The sequence below is a fragment of the Poecilia reticulata genome, chromosome 21, assembly GCF_904066995.2.
Source record: "Poecilia reticulata chromosome 21, P_reticulata-male-v2, whole genome shotgun sequence".
NCBI classification, from domain to species: domain Eukaryota; kingdom Metazoa; phylum Chordata; class Actinopteri; order Cyprinodontiformes; family Poeciliidae; genus Poecilia; species Poecilia reticulata.
In genome coordinates this window covers 1,958,090-1,975,814 of record NC_088850.1, presented here as the reverse complement: position 1 = coordinate 1,975,814, position 17,725 = coordinate 1,958,090, and the positions used below count along the sequence as shown (strand labels likewise).

At 37.9% G+C, this 17,725-nt stretch overlaps 1 protein-coding gene and 1 pseudogene across 3 annotated transcripts; both read left to right on the top strand.

Annotated features, from left to right (window-relative positions):
* The first annotated feature begins 2,813 nt into the window (after nt 1-2,813).
* Nucleotides 2,814-10,534, top strand: LOC103457173 (protein NLRC3-like; annotated as a pseudogene). The gene is made up of 7 exons (XR_014085685.1): nt 2,814-2,912; nt 4,453-4,615; nt 4,735-6,339; nt 6,419-6,590; nt 6,689-6,862; nt 7,644-7,690; nt 8,427-10,534. The product of XR_014085685.1 is annotated as a protein NLRC3-like (transcript).
* Nucleotides 10,535-10,734: 200 nt separating this feature from the next.
* LOC103457172 (transcription factor E2F1-like) lies at nt 10,735-17,236 on the top strand. 2 transcript variants are annotated; one of them, XM_008397137.3, is made up of 10 exons: nt 10,735-11,051; nt 12,224-12,475; nt 12,554-12,600; nt 12,675-12,721; nt 13,441-13,627; nt 14,040-14,195; nt 14,969-15,083; nt 15,164-15,311; nt 16,245-16,296; nt 16,378-17,236. In XM_008397137.3, exons 1-9 carry the CDS (start codon nt 10,875-10,877, stop codon nt 16,268-16,270), a joined length of 1,155 nt encoding a protein of 384 aa, XP_008395359.1. In that variant the 5' UTR covers nt 10,735-10,874; the 3' UTR covers nt 16,271-16,296; nt 16,378-17,236. The 2 variants fall into 2 exon arrangements, with proteins under 2 accessions (XP_008395359.1, XP_017157540.1); XM_017302051.2 differs by having other exon boundaries at nt 12,533-12,600.
* The last annotated feature ends 489 nt before the right edge of the window (nt 17,237-17,725 follow it).

Here is a 17,725-nt window from a genome sequence, read left to right as displayed (position 1 = left end):
ATACAGACAAAAATGTTTAACTTTTCTATGTTTAAATTGGGTAGCGCTGCATAATGTAGCTACTGAATGCAAAAAGACATTTTTAAAATGATGATGAGCAGATCAGATTCTGTAAAATATATTTAAGACAATAATAGTTTAGATGGACGGTGAAAAGATCTTTTTTAAATATGGGGGAAAGCAAATAATAAAAACTATTAACTTTAATGGTTAATAGTTTAATAATAAAACCTTTGGCGATTTTAGCATCATAATGATATATAATATAAATAACTGGCCAAATATGTATAAAGTATACTTGTGAGCCTTTTATAAATGATTATTGATCTCATTGCATCTTTTTTTGTGATGTGATTATTTCCTCCATCTGCTCTTGTGGTTTTATCATTTTTTTTCTCGTATAACAAAAGGGCAGAGCTTCCATGATGGCTGCAGCCACTTTTTACCCATGTTTATGATGTTTGTTGGTCTTTTCTTGTTCTTGTACTGAAATTAATTTTGTTGTGCTTCTATGCAATGACAATAAAAGGCTGATTCTGATTCTGAAGATCCTTAAGATATACCAAACTGTGTGTGTGTTTGCGTGTAAACTCTGAATGATCCTGGCAGCAGATCAACATGCGGTTTTGACCGGGTGCCAACCAGCAGAGAAATGTGTCTGAAGGATTAAACCGAAACTATCAGCTCAGAATGATGATCAACTCTATTCAACTTCCGTTTCTGGGTTCAATGACTTTAAATATGTAAAGCAAGTTTTATTTGTTTGCTACCATTACAGTAGCACACAACAGCAAGAAATGACAAAACAGAAGTAAAAATAAATGTGACCTTGAATAATTTTTTGGTCAAATTCAACTACGTCTTGTTTTGCACTGAACATGAGAAACTCTGACCCTTCTGTTCGTTGATATGGAGAACATATCAATATGTTTTGATATGGAGAGCATTGTAATTTAATGCTGAAGTTGATCCAGAGCTTTGAACAATTATTTAAAATTAGCTTCTACATTTATACAGAGAAAATGTGACTGAATATTTTTCTTAACATGTTGCTCCAGGTCTTGGAGCTGCAGAAATAAGCCAAGCGCAAAATAAAATCTTATTTCTAACTTTAATTTTTCAGTATTTAATTAAAAATAATTGTATCAAAGCTGTAGTTCTAATATAAATGCTATGAGGAAGTTCAGACATAACGAACTGTGACACGATGAAAATGATTTACTGATAATCAGCAGAGATAAGAAAACTATTTATCATCTGACTTGTGAAGCAAAACAACTGGTTTGACAGATTTAAAGAAGCACGACATGGTGGATTGTTGAATAACCAGGAAACTTTGTCATGATTAGTTTCACTAAACAAATATGCACAGAGATCAAACACAACTACACTGAAAGATTTCAGGATCTCTCACCTGTTGAAAGGTGTTGCAGAAATATTTCATTTCATTCATGGTCACTGTTTTCTTTATTTTCTTTTCAATGCCATAACAAAGACGAACCTAAATGAAAACAGTTTAAAACATAACTAGATGCATAAATTTTATTCATCTGAAGACACATAGTATCTAAGTGTTTTGATGGCAGTGAAGTGACTCGTTTTCCACCAGTTAAATGTTAAACTGTGTCCACTGATAATTTTCTGTTTTTGAAACTTAAATCACATCATTTATGTCTTTGTATTGCTTCACCAACATACAATAAGAAATTAAACATCTAAAACGGAATAAATAGAAAATAACCTTACAAACAATAATGTTTAAACTTTAAAGATTTAACATTAGAAAAATCAAAGCAAATGCAGCAGAAACATTTTATTCAAAAACAATGTGCTAGAATAAATGAACATCACCTCTAAATATGACGTTTCTTAAAAAAATAAAAAGATTGTATCTTTTTGCAATAATACACTGAAAATCCCAGATTTGCTCATAAGTTCTGCTTCCTTTCATTTAAAAATTAAAGCTCTTCACAAAAATAGATCTTTGTGGCGCGTCAGACAAATTCATGTTGTAATATTTGTACTAAATATTCTGACTGTTAGACTCAAAACTGACTTTAATCCATCCATACACACATGAATGAATGATTAGGTTTCCTGTTTAGCTTGAATCTTTCTTTACACTTTCTAAAACACACAAACATTTGACTGTTTGTCTAAGATGAATCAGCAGTTTCATAAGTTTCTTTTCAATATTCTTTGTAAAGTTAAGTGTGCAGGAGCCTCTGAACGTTGACCTGACATGTTTTCTGTTGTATTGAAGGTCAGTGCAGTGACATCAAATGGATTCTGCTGGACAAGAACTTCAAACTGAAGCTCAATCCCAGAAACCTGTTGAGTGTAAAACATCAATGGATAAATATTCAGAATTTAAGAACCAGAGGTAAGTCTGTTTAGATTTATAGCTGTCAGTTTATGTGACTTTATTAAACTTAAAAGACGGATAAAAAGAAAAGCCAAATTAGACTAAGGAAGTATTTGGGAGATAATCCTGATGGATTAATTTTTATTTAAACAGCCTGGAGCTTTGCAGAAATATGTAAGATTTTAAACATTGTTAGTTTTCTTAGCAGTAAGACAAAACTGAGCTGAATTAACTGCTTAAATTGCACCTTTCAAAAACTACACAACACTTATAGCTTTTAACATGATTTTTGTGATGCATTACTTTACAATCAGCAGTTCAGCAAGTTGTTGATAATTTGTAATGCAAATTAGCTTCTGGCATAAAATCTTGGTTTCCTGACTTGTGCAGAAATATGTGAACATCATCTGGTTTTCTGTTTCACTAAAGTTCTCAGCAAGAACACAAGATGGACGCTGCTGAACCAGAACCTCAAGCCAAAGCTGGATTCAAGTGTTTGCTCAAGCGAAAAATATCGATGGACAGAGACGTCGACTACAAACAAACAGTAAGTTTCCTTTTATGCTCTCTTCCTGTTTTACAATGAAAACAAGGGAAAGAAAATATTTCATTATATTTTCAAGTTTTTGAATTGTAACAAGGGAACAGCTTGTCTATAAAATCCTGAAATCAAATAATCTGTCATGAGACACTAGAGAAATATCAAACAACAAACTAAGAAAAAATCCTTGACACAAAGTGTGACACTGCCTAAAGAAGAGATGCTGATCTGACTGAAAAACAGGCACTGGATTAAATTTCCTGCCCTCATGAACATGAAGTAGATCTGCAAATTGGAGTTTCAACCAGAGGTTTTACTTATTTTCTTTTTATTCTATTTTCACTAATATTTCTTCCCCTCTGCCTGTGTGAACTTCCGCGTCTAACATCATCACAGAGGTTCGTGACAATCCAGACATTCCTTTCTGGTTTCTGCCAATCCAGTTCCACCAGGGAACATTTCACAGGTTTCACTAGACACGAAACGATGGTCAGAGACTGTAGGATGAAAAAACACGATGTTCATCAGATTTATTCTAATTAATTTTACATGACAGAAATTGCAACCAAGAGCATTAAAAGCTGAAGCCTAGAACTAATTATCTCATCCCAAACAAACAATTCCAGTTGATACAGAAGTAAAAAACAATGTTCGAAGCCCGGCCCAGACTCAGATTGGTACATGCGTGACAGCAGGCTGAAGCCTTTCCTTGTTTCTGTCTAGTTAGTAACAGGAATGTCGTCCGTCTGCATTGGCGTGTGGCATGTCAGAAAAGTTCTTCTGTCTTCACGAGAAATAATTTACACTTTAAATTTTGAAATGCTGCACATGGAGATGATCACAAAGTTGAACACTTTCATCATGATCTTTTCTTTGTTTTCACAAATGGTGAACCCAGTTATAACACATATTATTACATTTAACATGGAGAGTCAAAACATCTTTGTTATTGTATTTATCTACTGGTGGGGATCAGAGGCCCCTGTGGTTCTGACTGAGCTGCTGTTGCTGTGATGTAACTCACCACCATCAGTGTGTGAATGAATGGGTGAATGTAGTGTGAAGTCCTTGGACTAAACAAGGTGTTTTAGAAATGCAGACCATCAGACATTTGTTTAACCATGGATCAATGTGTAATGTTTCTGCAGCATCAACCAGCCCTGCTCTGAGATCCTCACGGATCAATCTGTCCCTCTGCACCAAAAACATCTGGATTCCATATTTGTGGTGAGAACATTTGATATCAATGCGACAAAAATCATCTAGCAGGGATGGGAATGCATCATGGTGATGTGTTTAGCATCAGCTTGTATTTAGCATCCTAAATTCTTCAAACTTTGGTTTTAATCTGTTGTTTCAGGTTTTTTCCTATCATCTTGTCTCAGCTTTGTTTCTTTTTCCCTTCTTCAGCTTATAAATGTTGATACAGTTTTCTGTATCAACATTATAATGTTCTAGGATCTGGATCAGTTCTGCCTCAGTTAAGCTGTGGATGTTTGTGTTCCGGCATCAGGGGGAAAAAATTGTCCAGTTTGAGAAAAACTAGTTGAGAAAAATTCAAAAGGTTCTGACAGAAGACGGCCCAGGATGCTTAACGAGCCAGAATGAGACAGATGAGGGTGGAAACAGCAAAAATCTCTTCCTGAACATGACCCTGAACCTCTTGAGGGGAATGAAGGAGGAGGAGCTGGCTGACAATCTACAAAAGAGTAAGATGATTTGAAGAGTTTCAAAAGAACCTAAATTAGAGAAACATCAGAAATATTCACACCTGCAGCAAACTTAATGAACATATGTAACTTCAATAATTTTTTGTTTTCTCATTAAGAAACTCTTTGCACCGATAGCAGAGGAGAAATCAAGTCTAAATTGAAGAAAAGGTTCCAGAATGTATTTGAAGAGCTTGCAAAAGCAGAAGAACAGTGATGACCAGAGGAGCAGCCGGCATTGGAAAAACTGTCCTAACACAAAGTTTCGTCTTGAACTGGGCTGAGGATAAAGCCAGCCAGGACATCCAGTTCATGTTTCCCTTTAACTTCAGAGAGCTGAATCTGCTGAAGGAGAAGCAGTTCAGCTTGGTAGAGCTTCTTTATCACCGCTTTTCTGAATTCAAAGAAGCAGAAATTAGCAGATTTGAAGACTCCCAGGTTCTGTTCATCTTTGATGGCTTGGATGAGAGTAGACTTCTGCTGGACTTCAGCAACAGTGAGATTCTGACCGACGTGACAGAGTCCAGCTCTCTAGATGTTCTGCTGACAAACCTGATCAGGGGGAAACTGCTTCCCTCCGCTTGCCTCTGGATAACCACATGGCCTGCAGCAGCCAATCAGATCCCTGCTGAGTGTATTGATCTGATGACAGAGATCCGAGGATTCACCGACCCTCAGAAAGAGGAGTACTTCCAGAAGACGTTAAAAAATGAAAGACAAGCCACAAAAATCATCTCCCATATCAAGAACTCACAAAGCCTGAACGTCATGTGCAACATCCCAGCCATCTGCTGGATCACTGCTGCAGTCCTGCAGGATGCGATGAAACTCCAGAAGGAAGTGATTCTTCCAAAGACTCTCACTGAGCTGTTTATAAATCTACTTGCTCTTCAGACTAAAGAGAAGAGGATCAGGGTTGTTGGAGCAAAACCAGAACCATTCTTCAATTCAAAAACCATGAAGATGATCGAGTCTCTGGGGAAATTAGCTTTTGATCAGCTGCAGAAAGGAAACCAGATTTTCTATGAATCAGACCTGGCAGAGTGTGGCATCGATATCAGAGCAGCTTCAGTTTATTCACAAACATTCCCTCAGATCTTCAGAGAGGAGAGAGGGCTGTACCAGGACAAGGTGTTCTGCTTCGTCCATCTGAGTGTTCAGGAGTTTCTGGCTGCTCTTCATGTCCATCTGACCTTCATTGAGTCTGGTGTAAATCTTTTAGATGAACAGTTGAAATGCCCATTGCCTGGAGACGCAAAAGAAAAGACTCCACTAATACACCTGCACCAAACTGCTGTGGATCAGGCCATACAGAGTCCAAATGGACACCTGGATTTGTTCCTCAAATTCCTCTTTGGACTGTCCGTGCCAACCTCTCAGACCTTCCTGAGTGGCCTGCAGACGAGAGGAAGCTCACAATCCAACCAGGAAACGTTTCAATATGTTAAGAAGCTCTGAGAGAATCTGCCTGCAGAGAAAAGCATCAATCTGATCTACTGTCTGAATGAACTGAACAATCATTCTCTGGTAGAGGAGGTTCAGAGAAACTGGATTGCGGGAAGTCTGTCCACAGACAAACTGTCTCCGGCTCAGTGGTTGGCTCTGGTCTTCATCTTACTGGCATCTGAAAAAGATCTGCATGTTTTTGACTTGAAGAAATTCTCATCCTCAGAAGAAGCTCTTCTGTGGCTTCTCCCTGTGGTCAAAGCCTCCAAAACGGTCCCGTAAGTAGATTCAACCTAATAGTTCATTTTCTGCTGTAAATACAGACTTGTAATGTTTTCATTGTTGATCCCTTGATAGGCTGAATGCCTGTAACCTCAAAGAGAGAAGCTGTGAAGCTCTGTCCTCCGTTCTCAGCTCTGAATCTTCTAGTCTGAGAGCTAGATTTAAGTAACAACAACCTGCAGGACGGAGGCATAAAGCAGCTGTCTACTGGACTGAAGAGTCTGTTCTGCAAACTCGAGGTTCTCAGGTAAGGATAAGCAACCATTGCTTTGTTTTTTTATCATTGAGTTAAATAGGATTCATCCACTGATTTTGATTTATTTATTTTTATGTTAATAATTTCAGGCTTTCAGGTTGTCTGATTGCAGAGGAAGGCTGTGCTTCTCTGGCCTCAGGTCTGAGCTCCAACCCCTCCTACCTGAGAGAGCTGGACCTGAGCTACAATCACCCCAGAGACTCAGGAGTCAAACTTCTGTCTAGTGGATTAGAGAATCCAGACTGGAGGCTGGAAACTCTCCGGTGAGGACCAGAATCTTCTTGTAATCTGGATGATGAATAGAAGAGTTTCCAATGAAAGACTCGGCTTTAGTTAATCCCACATTTAGTTCAACATAAATGATCCCTATCTCACAAAAAAGTAAAGTTTTCTATCTATTTTTTAGAGTTAAATATTTCTCTAAAATCTAATGTAATCAATATAATCACAAGTTTATAATTTTTCCAGTCGTATGATAACTGGTTGGTCTAAACGGCACCATAACCAAGGAGACTGTCACTTTCCATTTTTACTCTCCTGCTATTTCATATTTTCTTTAAAAATAGGCAAGACCCGTCTCCTCCAGGGAAATAAACATTCCATACAAATTACCTGCTTAAGAAATATACAGACAGGATAAAACTGGAATTTAAACAAATAGCAACTCTTTCCCACAGGTCAGTAGCACCAAATGTTCAGTTTACAGGAACTTTATGAGACATTCAACATTTTATAATAAACATGGAGTATGTGAGCAGCAAGAGGTCGAGCCCAGAATACTGCCTCAGTTTTGGGACTGATAAGTTTAGATATAACGCTAAATAAACATTTAGACCATAGTTCTGCTCTTTAACCACAGTATAAAAGGAAATATTTTGAATATTTATACAATGACTGAGGTACAGAGGAGAACGATGACAAACGGGAAACTGATTCAGCAGAAGGAAGGCATTAGGAATGGTTGTTTCCAGGAAAACAGGCAAAACGTTTTGATATAATTACAGTTAGAATCACATTTGTAAAAGTAATTGTTTCTCTCTGCAGATTGGATCATCAAGGAGAACAGAGGTTAAAACCTGGACTTCAGAAGTGTAAGTTTTGCAAAATAGTTTGTGACTTAACACTAGCCTTTATTAATAAGAGTTAGTAGTGTGTTTTAGCATATTAGATAGTTAACACTAAAAAGAACAAGAAGTGTTTCTTCATTATGCCATTTTCTTTTTCCATGTGAAACACATGAAAAAAGGTTTCACATGGATGATTTCCCAAATGTGCAACAGATGTTGCTAAATAGTGTAATTTGCACATGTGAATTACATGCAAAAAACATTTTACATTTGATTCAGGTGTTTCTAAATTGTGTAATTTGTACATGTGAAAACACCGCACATGTGGAAGGTTGCCCACATGTTCTTCAGGGTTACTACATCATATAATTTTTGCATGTGAACATGTTCCACAAGTCAAAGATTCCTCACATGTGCTTCCGGTGTTATTTTAGTATGCCATTTGCACATGTGAAAATATTCCACATGGAAGATTCCATACTTTTGTTTTATGTGCTACATACAAATATAAAGTGTAAACTTTATGGGAAAACATTCCACATGTGTAAAGTTTGTCAAATGTGTTTCAGGTATTGCTAAATTGTGTAATGTTTACATGTGAAACATGTTACACATGACATGTTGCATGGTTTCTTCAAGTGAAACAAACGAGTAAACGTTCCATATTTGGGTATTATTATGTTACTGAGCAATAAATTCAATAAGAAACAAACCCAGATGAGTCATTAGCAATTTCTGCTCTACTGTTTCTCTCCATCAGATTTCTGTGAACGTGAACTAGACACAAACTCTGTGAACAAATACCTGAAACTGTCCATAAGATGACGCTGGTTAAAGCGAAGCAGCCGTATTCGGATCATCCAGAAAGATTCGACTTCTGGCAGCTGCTGTGTGGAAACGCCCTGACTGGTCGCTGTTACTGGGAGGTGGAGTGGAAAGGAGGAGTTCGCATAGCCGTCAGTTACAGACGAATCAGGAGGAAAGGAAAAAGGAATGGCTGCAAGTTTTGAAAGAATGAACTTTTCTGGAGGCTGAGCTGCTCTGATGGTGGATATTCTATCAGCCATGGGAGGAACAGTCAGATATTCATCCCGTCCTCGTCCGTGTCCCACAGAGTAGCGGTGTATCTGCACTGTTCGGCCGGCATCCTGTCCTTCTACAGGGTCTCATCCGACACACAGCTCCATCTCTACACCTTCAGCACCACCTTCACTGAGCCACTTTATGCTGGCTTTGGGTTCAGCTCATATGACTCCTCAGTGTCTCTGTGTTCTCCATAGTAAACATGGCAGCTAGTTGACAAAACTTCAGTGTGCAGTTTGTAATATTTAACAAATAAGTAGAAGTAGAATAAAAATTGCTGAACCAAAAATGAGATTATTCTGGCTATGGGCTAATCTAAATATTTAGTTTGAAGCTAAGTATTTAAGTAGGAAACAAAATATTTAGATTCAAACTAAATATTTAGTTATCAAGTAACGGAATGGAGCTAAATATTTAATTTGAAGTTAAATATTTGGGTTGTAAACTAAATATTGAGCTCCAAACTAAATACTGTCTATAGCTTAAAATAATATCTTGCTAACTAAATATTTAGATATTTAAACCTTGTGGGGATTAAAAACCATAAAAGGCATTGGATTACATTTGCATTCCAATTTATTTGCAAAAAGTCTTGAAATATAATTTTTCATTCATGTTTCCCTCCCACTTCAGAAATTATGGACCGCTTCATTTTGGCAAAATGTCAAAAGTTTTTCTCTGTTGTTGCAACAAAGATGGATGGATGCAATATGTTCATAAGAGAACAGATTTTTTCATCTAATTGTGCGTTATAAGCACAATTATTAACTACTTAGTGATAAAAGTGGAATTAACTCAGTTTCTCTAAATGAGTCACTGTCAAATGAGTCAAAATCTGAAATACAAGTAAAATATGTGTTGGTTTGTTTTTTATGCATGATGAAGAAATGAAACATTGAAAAATGGAAAATTTTACATAATGTATATATACAAATAAATTTCTTCTCTATGATGAACGTCCTGAGACGATTTCTTATGTTTAGGGAAATTAGACACGTTGTGTATAAGTCCCTTCTAAACTTGTGTTTATTGCTCATTATCTTGTATTGATCTGTTTGCATATATGCAATGAAAATAAATCCACTTTGAGGATTTATTCACTTTGATCAAAAAAGTACAAATTTGATTTGACATTTTCACTGTAGTTTTTATTCAGATATCAGCAGGTTTGTTTGGTTATTTTTTTTCCCTTAATTGTTTCAAAACATCTTTTTGTGTCTGTTAATGTTATCTTTATTTGATATTAAAATTTGTTCTGAAAAAAAAAAACTGAAAATAATTAAAAAGTTTAGAAACTGTATGACAAAATGGTGGCCGTTTTGTCATACAAATATTAAAGTTCATATTTTTATGGAATGTACCATGAATCGGACAGAAGGCAGTTCCAAAAAGAAGGAAGAACAATTAACATTACATTTACAATTGATAACATCATTGGTATTGATGTCAGTGAAGTAAAAGGTCAAATTAATGAAGTATCTGTTGGGGTTGCCTTCCCCAGATAAAAAAAAATAAAAAAATCTGACTAAATTATTATTTTAAAGTTAGAAATGTGTTCTGTGAAACTGAATTTGTGTTGAAGCTTGCACAACTCAATGGTACAGGGAAATATTTTAAATTATTCCAAAGGAGAGTCTCAGTGCAAGAAGTGGCAAAACTGAAAAGCCTTTGGCGCCCCCTGATAGACTAACTTGCTCAGTGCATTCAACTGGGCATGATCTAGCAACTCGTATTCATGTACTTCAATATTTCATTCATTAATTTATTTATTACATCTTCTTTCCCTTTCTCCATCTCAATTATAACAATAAAGGCTAAATTAAGTTATTTTTGAAAAATACAAACTTAATAGAGAGAATTTAGTTTATTAATGCGAAGTTGAATTGTTAAGTTCCCAGCATTAGGGGTTTTTTTTCTGTTTAGCTGCTCCAGTCCATACTCCAGCCCAGTAGGTGGCGGTAATGCACCATCACAGTTGCCCAGCCAACCGCCATTAAAAAAAAACTTGTACTTCCGGATCAGAGACCTGATAATTTCCTGAGGAGCGCGACGTAAACAGACTGCATGTGGCGGGAATGTGAATGTGTTTTTCCTGCACTTTTCCCTCCGGTTTTCCAGCCGAAACATGATCCCTGCCGCCGCTTCTCGCTGGACTCGGAAGGAAAGCAAGCCGGTGTTCAACGTCATGTGGAGGTGCGTCGTGTCCGGGTGTCCGAACCGCATGGGGAGCGTGAGCCGGGGCGCGTTGAAGCGAGGACCGAAACGGTTCTTCAGGTTCCCCACATCTCCGGACCGAGTCAAGGTACAGCGGAGGCTTCGGGAAGTAGTCCAAGCCCAGAAGTAGCTGTTGTTTTCCTGTTTGGCTCAGTATATTTCCTGGTCTTTAATAATGTCACAATAGAAAATTAGGGAAAATGTGCATTTCCAAGATTTGTTCCCTATCCCAATGTCTGAAAGTGTTTCCTTCTTTCTGCGCTTCTTCATCATAACATGTTTCCTTCTGTCTTTCCTTCATTTTGACCTTAATTGTGTTGACATCTTCATTGTTGTGTCCTTCCATCTGTCCTACTCTTCTCGTTCCCATTCTTTCTTTTTTGTTTTCTTCTATCTTTTTATGTTTCTTTTTGTTTACTTCCATGGATTCTTCATTTCTCTGGTCTACTTACCTGTCCTTTTATCCCTTTCTTTCTTTTCCTGTCTTTCGTCCTGTCCTACATTGTGCCCTTCAATCTCTCCTTCATCTGTTTATTTTTGCATCGTTTCCTCCTCCTTGTCATTTCCTATTTCCTTACATCTTCTTACTTTTCATTCCTTTCCTTCCTTCTTTCTTTCTTTCCTTCCTTCCTTCCTTATGTCCTTATCTCCTCTCATCTTTCCATGTATCCTGTCTTATTTCCTTTGGATCTTTCCTTCCATGTTTGTTTTTTCCTTTCATCCTTCACTTTTTCCTTCTTTCCTTACACTCTTCCTTGTTATCCTGTTTTTTTATTGTCTTCTTTTCCTTTCATTTCCCTTATTTTCTTTTTTTCTACCATTATTCCATATTTCCTCTTGTTTCCTTCCTTCTCTCTTAATTTGTAACGTTCCTCATCTCTCTCCATCCTTTCCTGTTTCCTTGCCACCCTCCCTTTTTGTCTTTTCTTTTCATTCTTTTTTTCCTTCCTTGTTTCCCTCCCTCATTACTTGTAACCTTCCCTGTTTCATTTCTTTCTCCCATTTTTCCTGGTTTTCCTTCTTGTTTCCTTCCTTGGATTCTTCTCTCTGTCCTACTTCGTTCCCTTCCTTTTTCTCCTTTCATCTTTTTGTGTCCTTTCCTTCCCTCCTTCCTCGCCTTATGTTTGTTTTTCTTTCATCCTTCTTTGTATTTTATTATATTTTCTTTTCATTTGTCCTTCATGTTTTCTTCTAATACGTTTTGTGTCCTCTGATCCCTCCTTGACTCCTCACCTCCCTCCTTGCCTCCTCGTCTCCTAGGTATGGCTGGCGGCGTTGAGGGAAACCGATAAGGATCCGTCTGAGCAGTATTTCATCTGTGAGGATCACTTCCTGCCGGAGGACATTTCAGGAAACGACATTCGGAGCGACGCCATTCCCATCATGCCTCCTTATCTGGACGGGCCACAGTTCCCGACCGGCGCCGACCCATTACTGGAAGAGGAGCAGTGGGCGACCGGCGGCTGGGGTGAAGAAGAGGAGGAGGAGGATGAAGATGAGGCACCAGAGCAGGTCTGGAGTCAGTTTCTACATCTTTCATCGGATCTTTAATGTGACATAAAATCCTAGAATCTGGTTTCTGATCTCCAGAATCCGAACAGACCTGCTCAGAATCCATCAGAACCTGATGTGAAGAGGTACCACCCGTCTCAGAAACCGGGTCAAATTGACCAAATTACCTTCTAAATGATATTTGTTTCCTTTTCTCCAGTGAATTTTATCGTCAGGATGAAACGACCGACTGGTTCATCAGAGAAGGTGAGTCACAACAAATTAGTTTCTAATAATTACGAGATAAATATAACCATATCAGTGTTTATATTCTAACTAGGATAAATACATTTATTTATTTTGATGGCTGGAAAATTTGCAAGTCAAATCCTGGATTCTTCTCCTCCATTATTGATTTCTTCTTTTTCTTTTTGCTGTTTTTGGAATATTTAATGTTTATAGAAAGTCACAATATATCAGAATTAACATCTGCTTCCTTCCTTTCGCCCTCCCCTCTTTCCATCCATTGCTTTCATTCATTCCTTTTAATTCTCCCATCCTTCCTTTCTTTCATTACTTGCCTCTTTCCATCCCTTCATCTTTCTTTGCTGCTTTATTTTCCTTTTTTCATCCATCTTTTCATCGTTCCCTCCTTTAATCCAGCTTCCTTCCCTGCTCTCTTCCATCCGTCCTTCGTTTCGTCTTGTTTCAGCTCATAAACCTGTTTTCAGGTGATTCCTGATATATCGGCATTAACATCGGTACCGGTCCGATAAATGAAACTGGGTTGATGTTTTAAACTCTGTCCAAAGTTATGGAAATATTGGTGAATATTGGAAATCAGCCATTCAATATAAATATTGAACGTTGGCCCAAGGTTTCACATTGATGCATTGCTAATATTTTAATATCTGATTTAGTTTGAATCACGCTTATTGATTAAGTGTTTAACCAGCCTGGCTCTGTTGGCGCGGTTCCGTCTCCAGGTACTCCTCTGACCCGGCTCACGCAGGGTTTCCTCCAGCTGCTCATGGCCGACCCAGACGCCTCGCTGGACGTCAGAGAGGCGGCGGAGAAGCTCCAGACCCACACGCACCGAGTCCAGAGCGTCGTGGACGTCCTGCACGGCGTCGGACTCGTCCAGAGCGACTCGGATGAGCGGGTCCGGTGGATGTAAGTGGAATCGGTTCTGTTCAGGAATGAGATGAGCAGAGAAACCGTTCAGGTCACAGAGGATGGAAGACATTCCTGATTAAAACCAGTTCAGCCAGTACCACAGACTGGAAATGGTCCATCTGGTTCTGGTTCTGTCTGTCCGTCCTGCTATGTCTTTTCACCTTTAATTCTTTTATTTTTCCTTCTTTGTTTCCTTCTATCCATCTTTCCTTGCTCGTTTCCATCAGTTTTCCTTCCTTCTCTCCATCCTTCCTGATGTCATTAGAAACATCTGCAGTAAATTCATAGAAAATTTTTATTTAAATATTAAATCAAACATTTTTTAAACATGTTTCCTCCAAACTCCTTGTTTTGTTTTCATGTCCAATCTGAAATCCTTGAACCAGGATCTCTCCTTCTCTCTGTTCAGAGGAAGTAGTCCCATCTTCAGCTTCCTGTGGAGAGACACGTTGTCCTTCCTGACGATGCTGCAGGGGCTGAAGGACATGGAGGAGGAAGTGGACCGTCTCTTTAAATCCTGCGCTCAGCAGCTCTTTGACCTCACTGAGGATGAGGAGAACTCTTCATATCCTTCTGAGTTTGACTGAGGAGCTTCTGCTGCTAAATGTCTTACAGATATGCAGCTAGTTTGTGTTTATGTCGCGATAATGAAGCAGCTGTATGAACTTTAATTAAAAAACATTTATTTTAGATGTAAAAACAAGACAGTAAAGATAATGCTGGCGTTTTTAGTCATGTTGTTTATGTAGCAATGTATCTGGGAAGATGATAAGTTGCTACGCTCTGGCTAGCGCCGTCCAACCAGAACAGTTTGCGCAACAACAAAGTTCAGCCGTTTCAATTTGAAATAAAACACAATGCAGAAATGAGGAGGGGAGATAAAGATGAGGGAGTTTGCTGAAAACTTCCAACATTACGCTGCGAAGATCTCCAGTTTCTAACTGTTTACGTTTCGCGTCAAGATCAAAACATTTTCACAACTTTATTAGAGTTACAAAACTTAAAGATGCTTAATTTTTTATTTCAACATCTATTGATTTCTTTCCACTTTGTTTTGATTTTGCATTAACTCCTGCTAATGCTGTTAGCTCCTGCTAATGCTGTTAGCTCCTGCTAATGTTTTTAGCCGTAGCTAACATAGTAAACGGTAGCTGATGTTTGTTTCAGCAGATATCAAAACATCAACAATGAAGATGTAGAATTTCTAAAGTAATTATGAGTTTTTAAACCCCAACCAAAAACTTTTAGGTTAAAATGACAATTCCAACATATGTAGACCAACTGGTTTAATTAGTCGTTGTTCCTTTAAGAAGTGTTTGATCCTTAACTTGTCTTCACGCTGGCCTACATCTGCTGCGATGACATCTGTCGCCTTGGAGCCCTGCAGCAACAGACGGTGATCGTCATCAGATCTCCTCCAGAAACGAAGCTGGTCATTCCTCCTCCTGACGAGGTGAGCAGATCCCAGGGGAGAGCAGCCGATCCCAGAGAGATGGATTAAAGCTGATTGTTTTTCTGGTCCCGGCGCTTCAGGATGGGATTCGGATGCAGCTGAAGTCTGAGAACGGTCCCATCATGGCGCTGACCTGTGACATGGGAACTTTGACCTCTGAACTCACAAACAGCCGCATGGCCTTCTCGGCGCTGGAGAGTCGCGTCAGGGCGTGTACGCTTGATGAAGGTACCTGGAACAGAAAAGTCTGGAATATTTCTATCACTTTTCTTCGTCTCATCCGTGTCACTTTAATTTATCCTTCATTTGAAGGATAAACTCGTTATCTCTGCTAAATTATGTTCTGAAATACTCATTTCTCCACATACAGATGCATCTAAATAAAGTGCAATATAATTTAAAAGTACATTTATTTCAGGAATTAAGTTAAGCTTTTGAAGTGTATCGACTGTAGGCACTAAATCACATATTAAATCACATATTGCTACTTTTTACTGGAAAATTACCTTAAAAATTCCACGTTTTCCTACACACTTTTTCTTTCCATGAAATTTTCCATCAATATTTTTGGATTGAGTTTGTGCCACTGGCTGTCAAAAGCAACCCAGATGATTTTTTCCTGTTCAGGTAAGGTGATTCCGATGTTGACTCTGGTTCAGCAGTCGATTGGGACGTTTGTGCACAGAAACATTGACGTCTTTTAATCTTTGAAACTCCAATTCAATCTTCAGTTTTTGCTTTTTGAATCTCGCCTAAAGGCTTGCATGGCTTCGCAATTCAAGTCTGTGGTATTGCTAAGCAGTTTTTCCTTCCACTTAACTTTCCATGCGTATTTTTGGGTAAGCGGGGTTCCTCATGATGTAGCCCTTAATTTCACCAACACATGACATTTCTGGTTTTAAAACTCTTTCCTTATTCGAATCATTTAATGATTTCGTTGGCAAAAAAAAAAAAATCCACAAAACAAACAAACGCTTAAAATGTTTTAGAATAAAATTAAATACATTTTTCAATGTTACATTAATTTAATGAGATGTTTTTATTACACTGATAAACACTCAGCGACTGAGTGAAGCTTTAAATTAAAAAAATTATTTTTCTGTTTGACGTTCTTTAAATCCTGAAGCTCAAAAGGAAAACTGATGAAATGTTTGTTTCTAGTGGTGAACAAGAAGATGAAGATCTAGGAAGACGATGAAGATTTTCTCAGCAGGTAAAGGGAGAAATTATTGTTTTTTTTTGTGTTTCTGAGCAGAAATATCAGTTTATTTAATCTGTTTCTTCTTTCTTGTAGGATGAAAACCCAACGTTGCGTCAAACTGAAGGAACTCTGAGGATGAACAGGAAAACCTCTGAATGTTCAGTGTTGGTGTTCAGAACTGACTGGAAATTCAAACCTGGATGAAAGTTTTTCTGTGTGATGGGGACCACAGCGCCCCCTATTGGCTGAACTCTTCCTCTTTGGATCATCTCAGCCACCTCAACTTGTCAGTTCACCAATTTAAACTTTGATTATCATCGTTTTGTTAAACTGGGAGGTAAACGGAGACCAGAACAAGCTGCTGGTGTAACTGGTGGATGGACTGAAGATCTCATACCCACTTTTTTTTTTTTTTTTCTTCGACCTTTAACCTCTCTGGTGTTTTTATCCAAACTGGAGACACAGGAGAGGTGAACAGCTGGTCAGAAACTTAAAAATCCGATACTTTTCTGTGCTGTGAATGCAGCATTTGAAGCATCAACGGGAAGCTCTCTTCAGTGTCTTCAAGCCGTTTAATTTGAATCTGAGACATAATTTAGGCTGCAGGACGGCGAGAGAGAGCAAGACTTTCATAAGATAACTTGAAGGATGAACATATCGCAAAAAGCTTTTTTTTACATTTTGAACTTTCTGTTGTTTTACATGCTTGATTTAAAATTATTAGGGGTCTTAGTCGTCACACACATCTAGTCTGTGTAGTTCTAACCACACGTATGGTTAGTTTTAGCATTAAGACGCTAACATCTGTTTAAAATGTGAAAATCCTCAATCATTGACCCTGTTTTACATTAACTGCTTTCCCTCACACAGTGTGACATCTCCCCTACTCCGAATATAACTTAATAATGACGGCGGAAAGACTGGAATAAATATTTGCTTCTATTAACCTGGAGACATGACACCTGTTTTTGAAATGTTTTATTTTTTATTTTAGAAAAACATGAAGGAGGAACAGAAATTAGTTTTGATAGAAACGTGTTACATGTTAAAACGCCACTTTGTTTGTGTTGCTGCTGTTTGGAAAGAGAAGAAACCAGATATCCAGATGGGATCAGCAGAACTGAAAAGTTTAATTATTTTTTGCTTCTTACTTTCTTTATATATTCTGAGATTCGCAAAATACATTGAAACCAATAAAAGATTCGACTTCAGAATCAAGAAATAATCCCTCATTTTCTGTCTTTAATCAAACTGGTTTGTACAAATTACTTGAATTAAACCCAAACTACTTTGAAAAAATAATCATTCTGAGTGAATTACCTGTGCAGCATGCAAAGCACAGTCCTACTAATAACCTAATCATTTAATTTGAGATGTGCTGAAGCCGAGACGTGAAGGGATTTATTTTAATACTGTTTGCATGTTTGTTTTTTTATTTTAA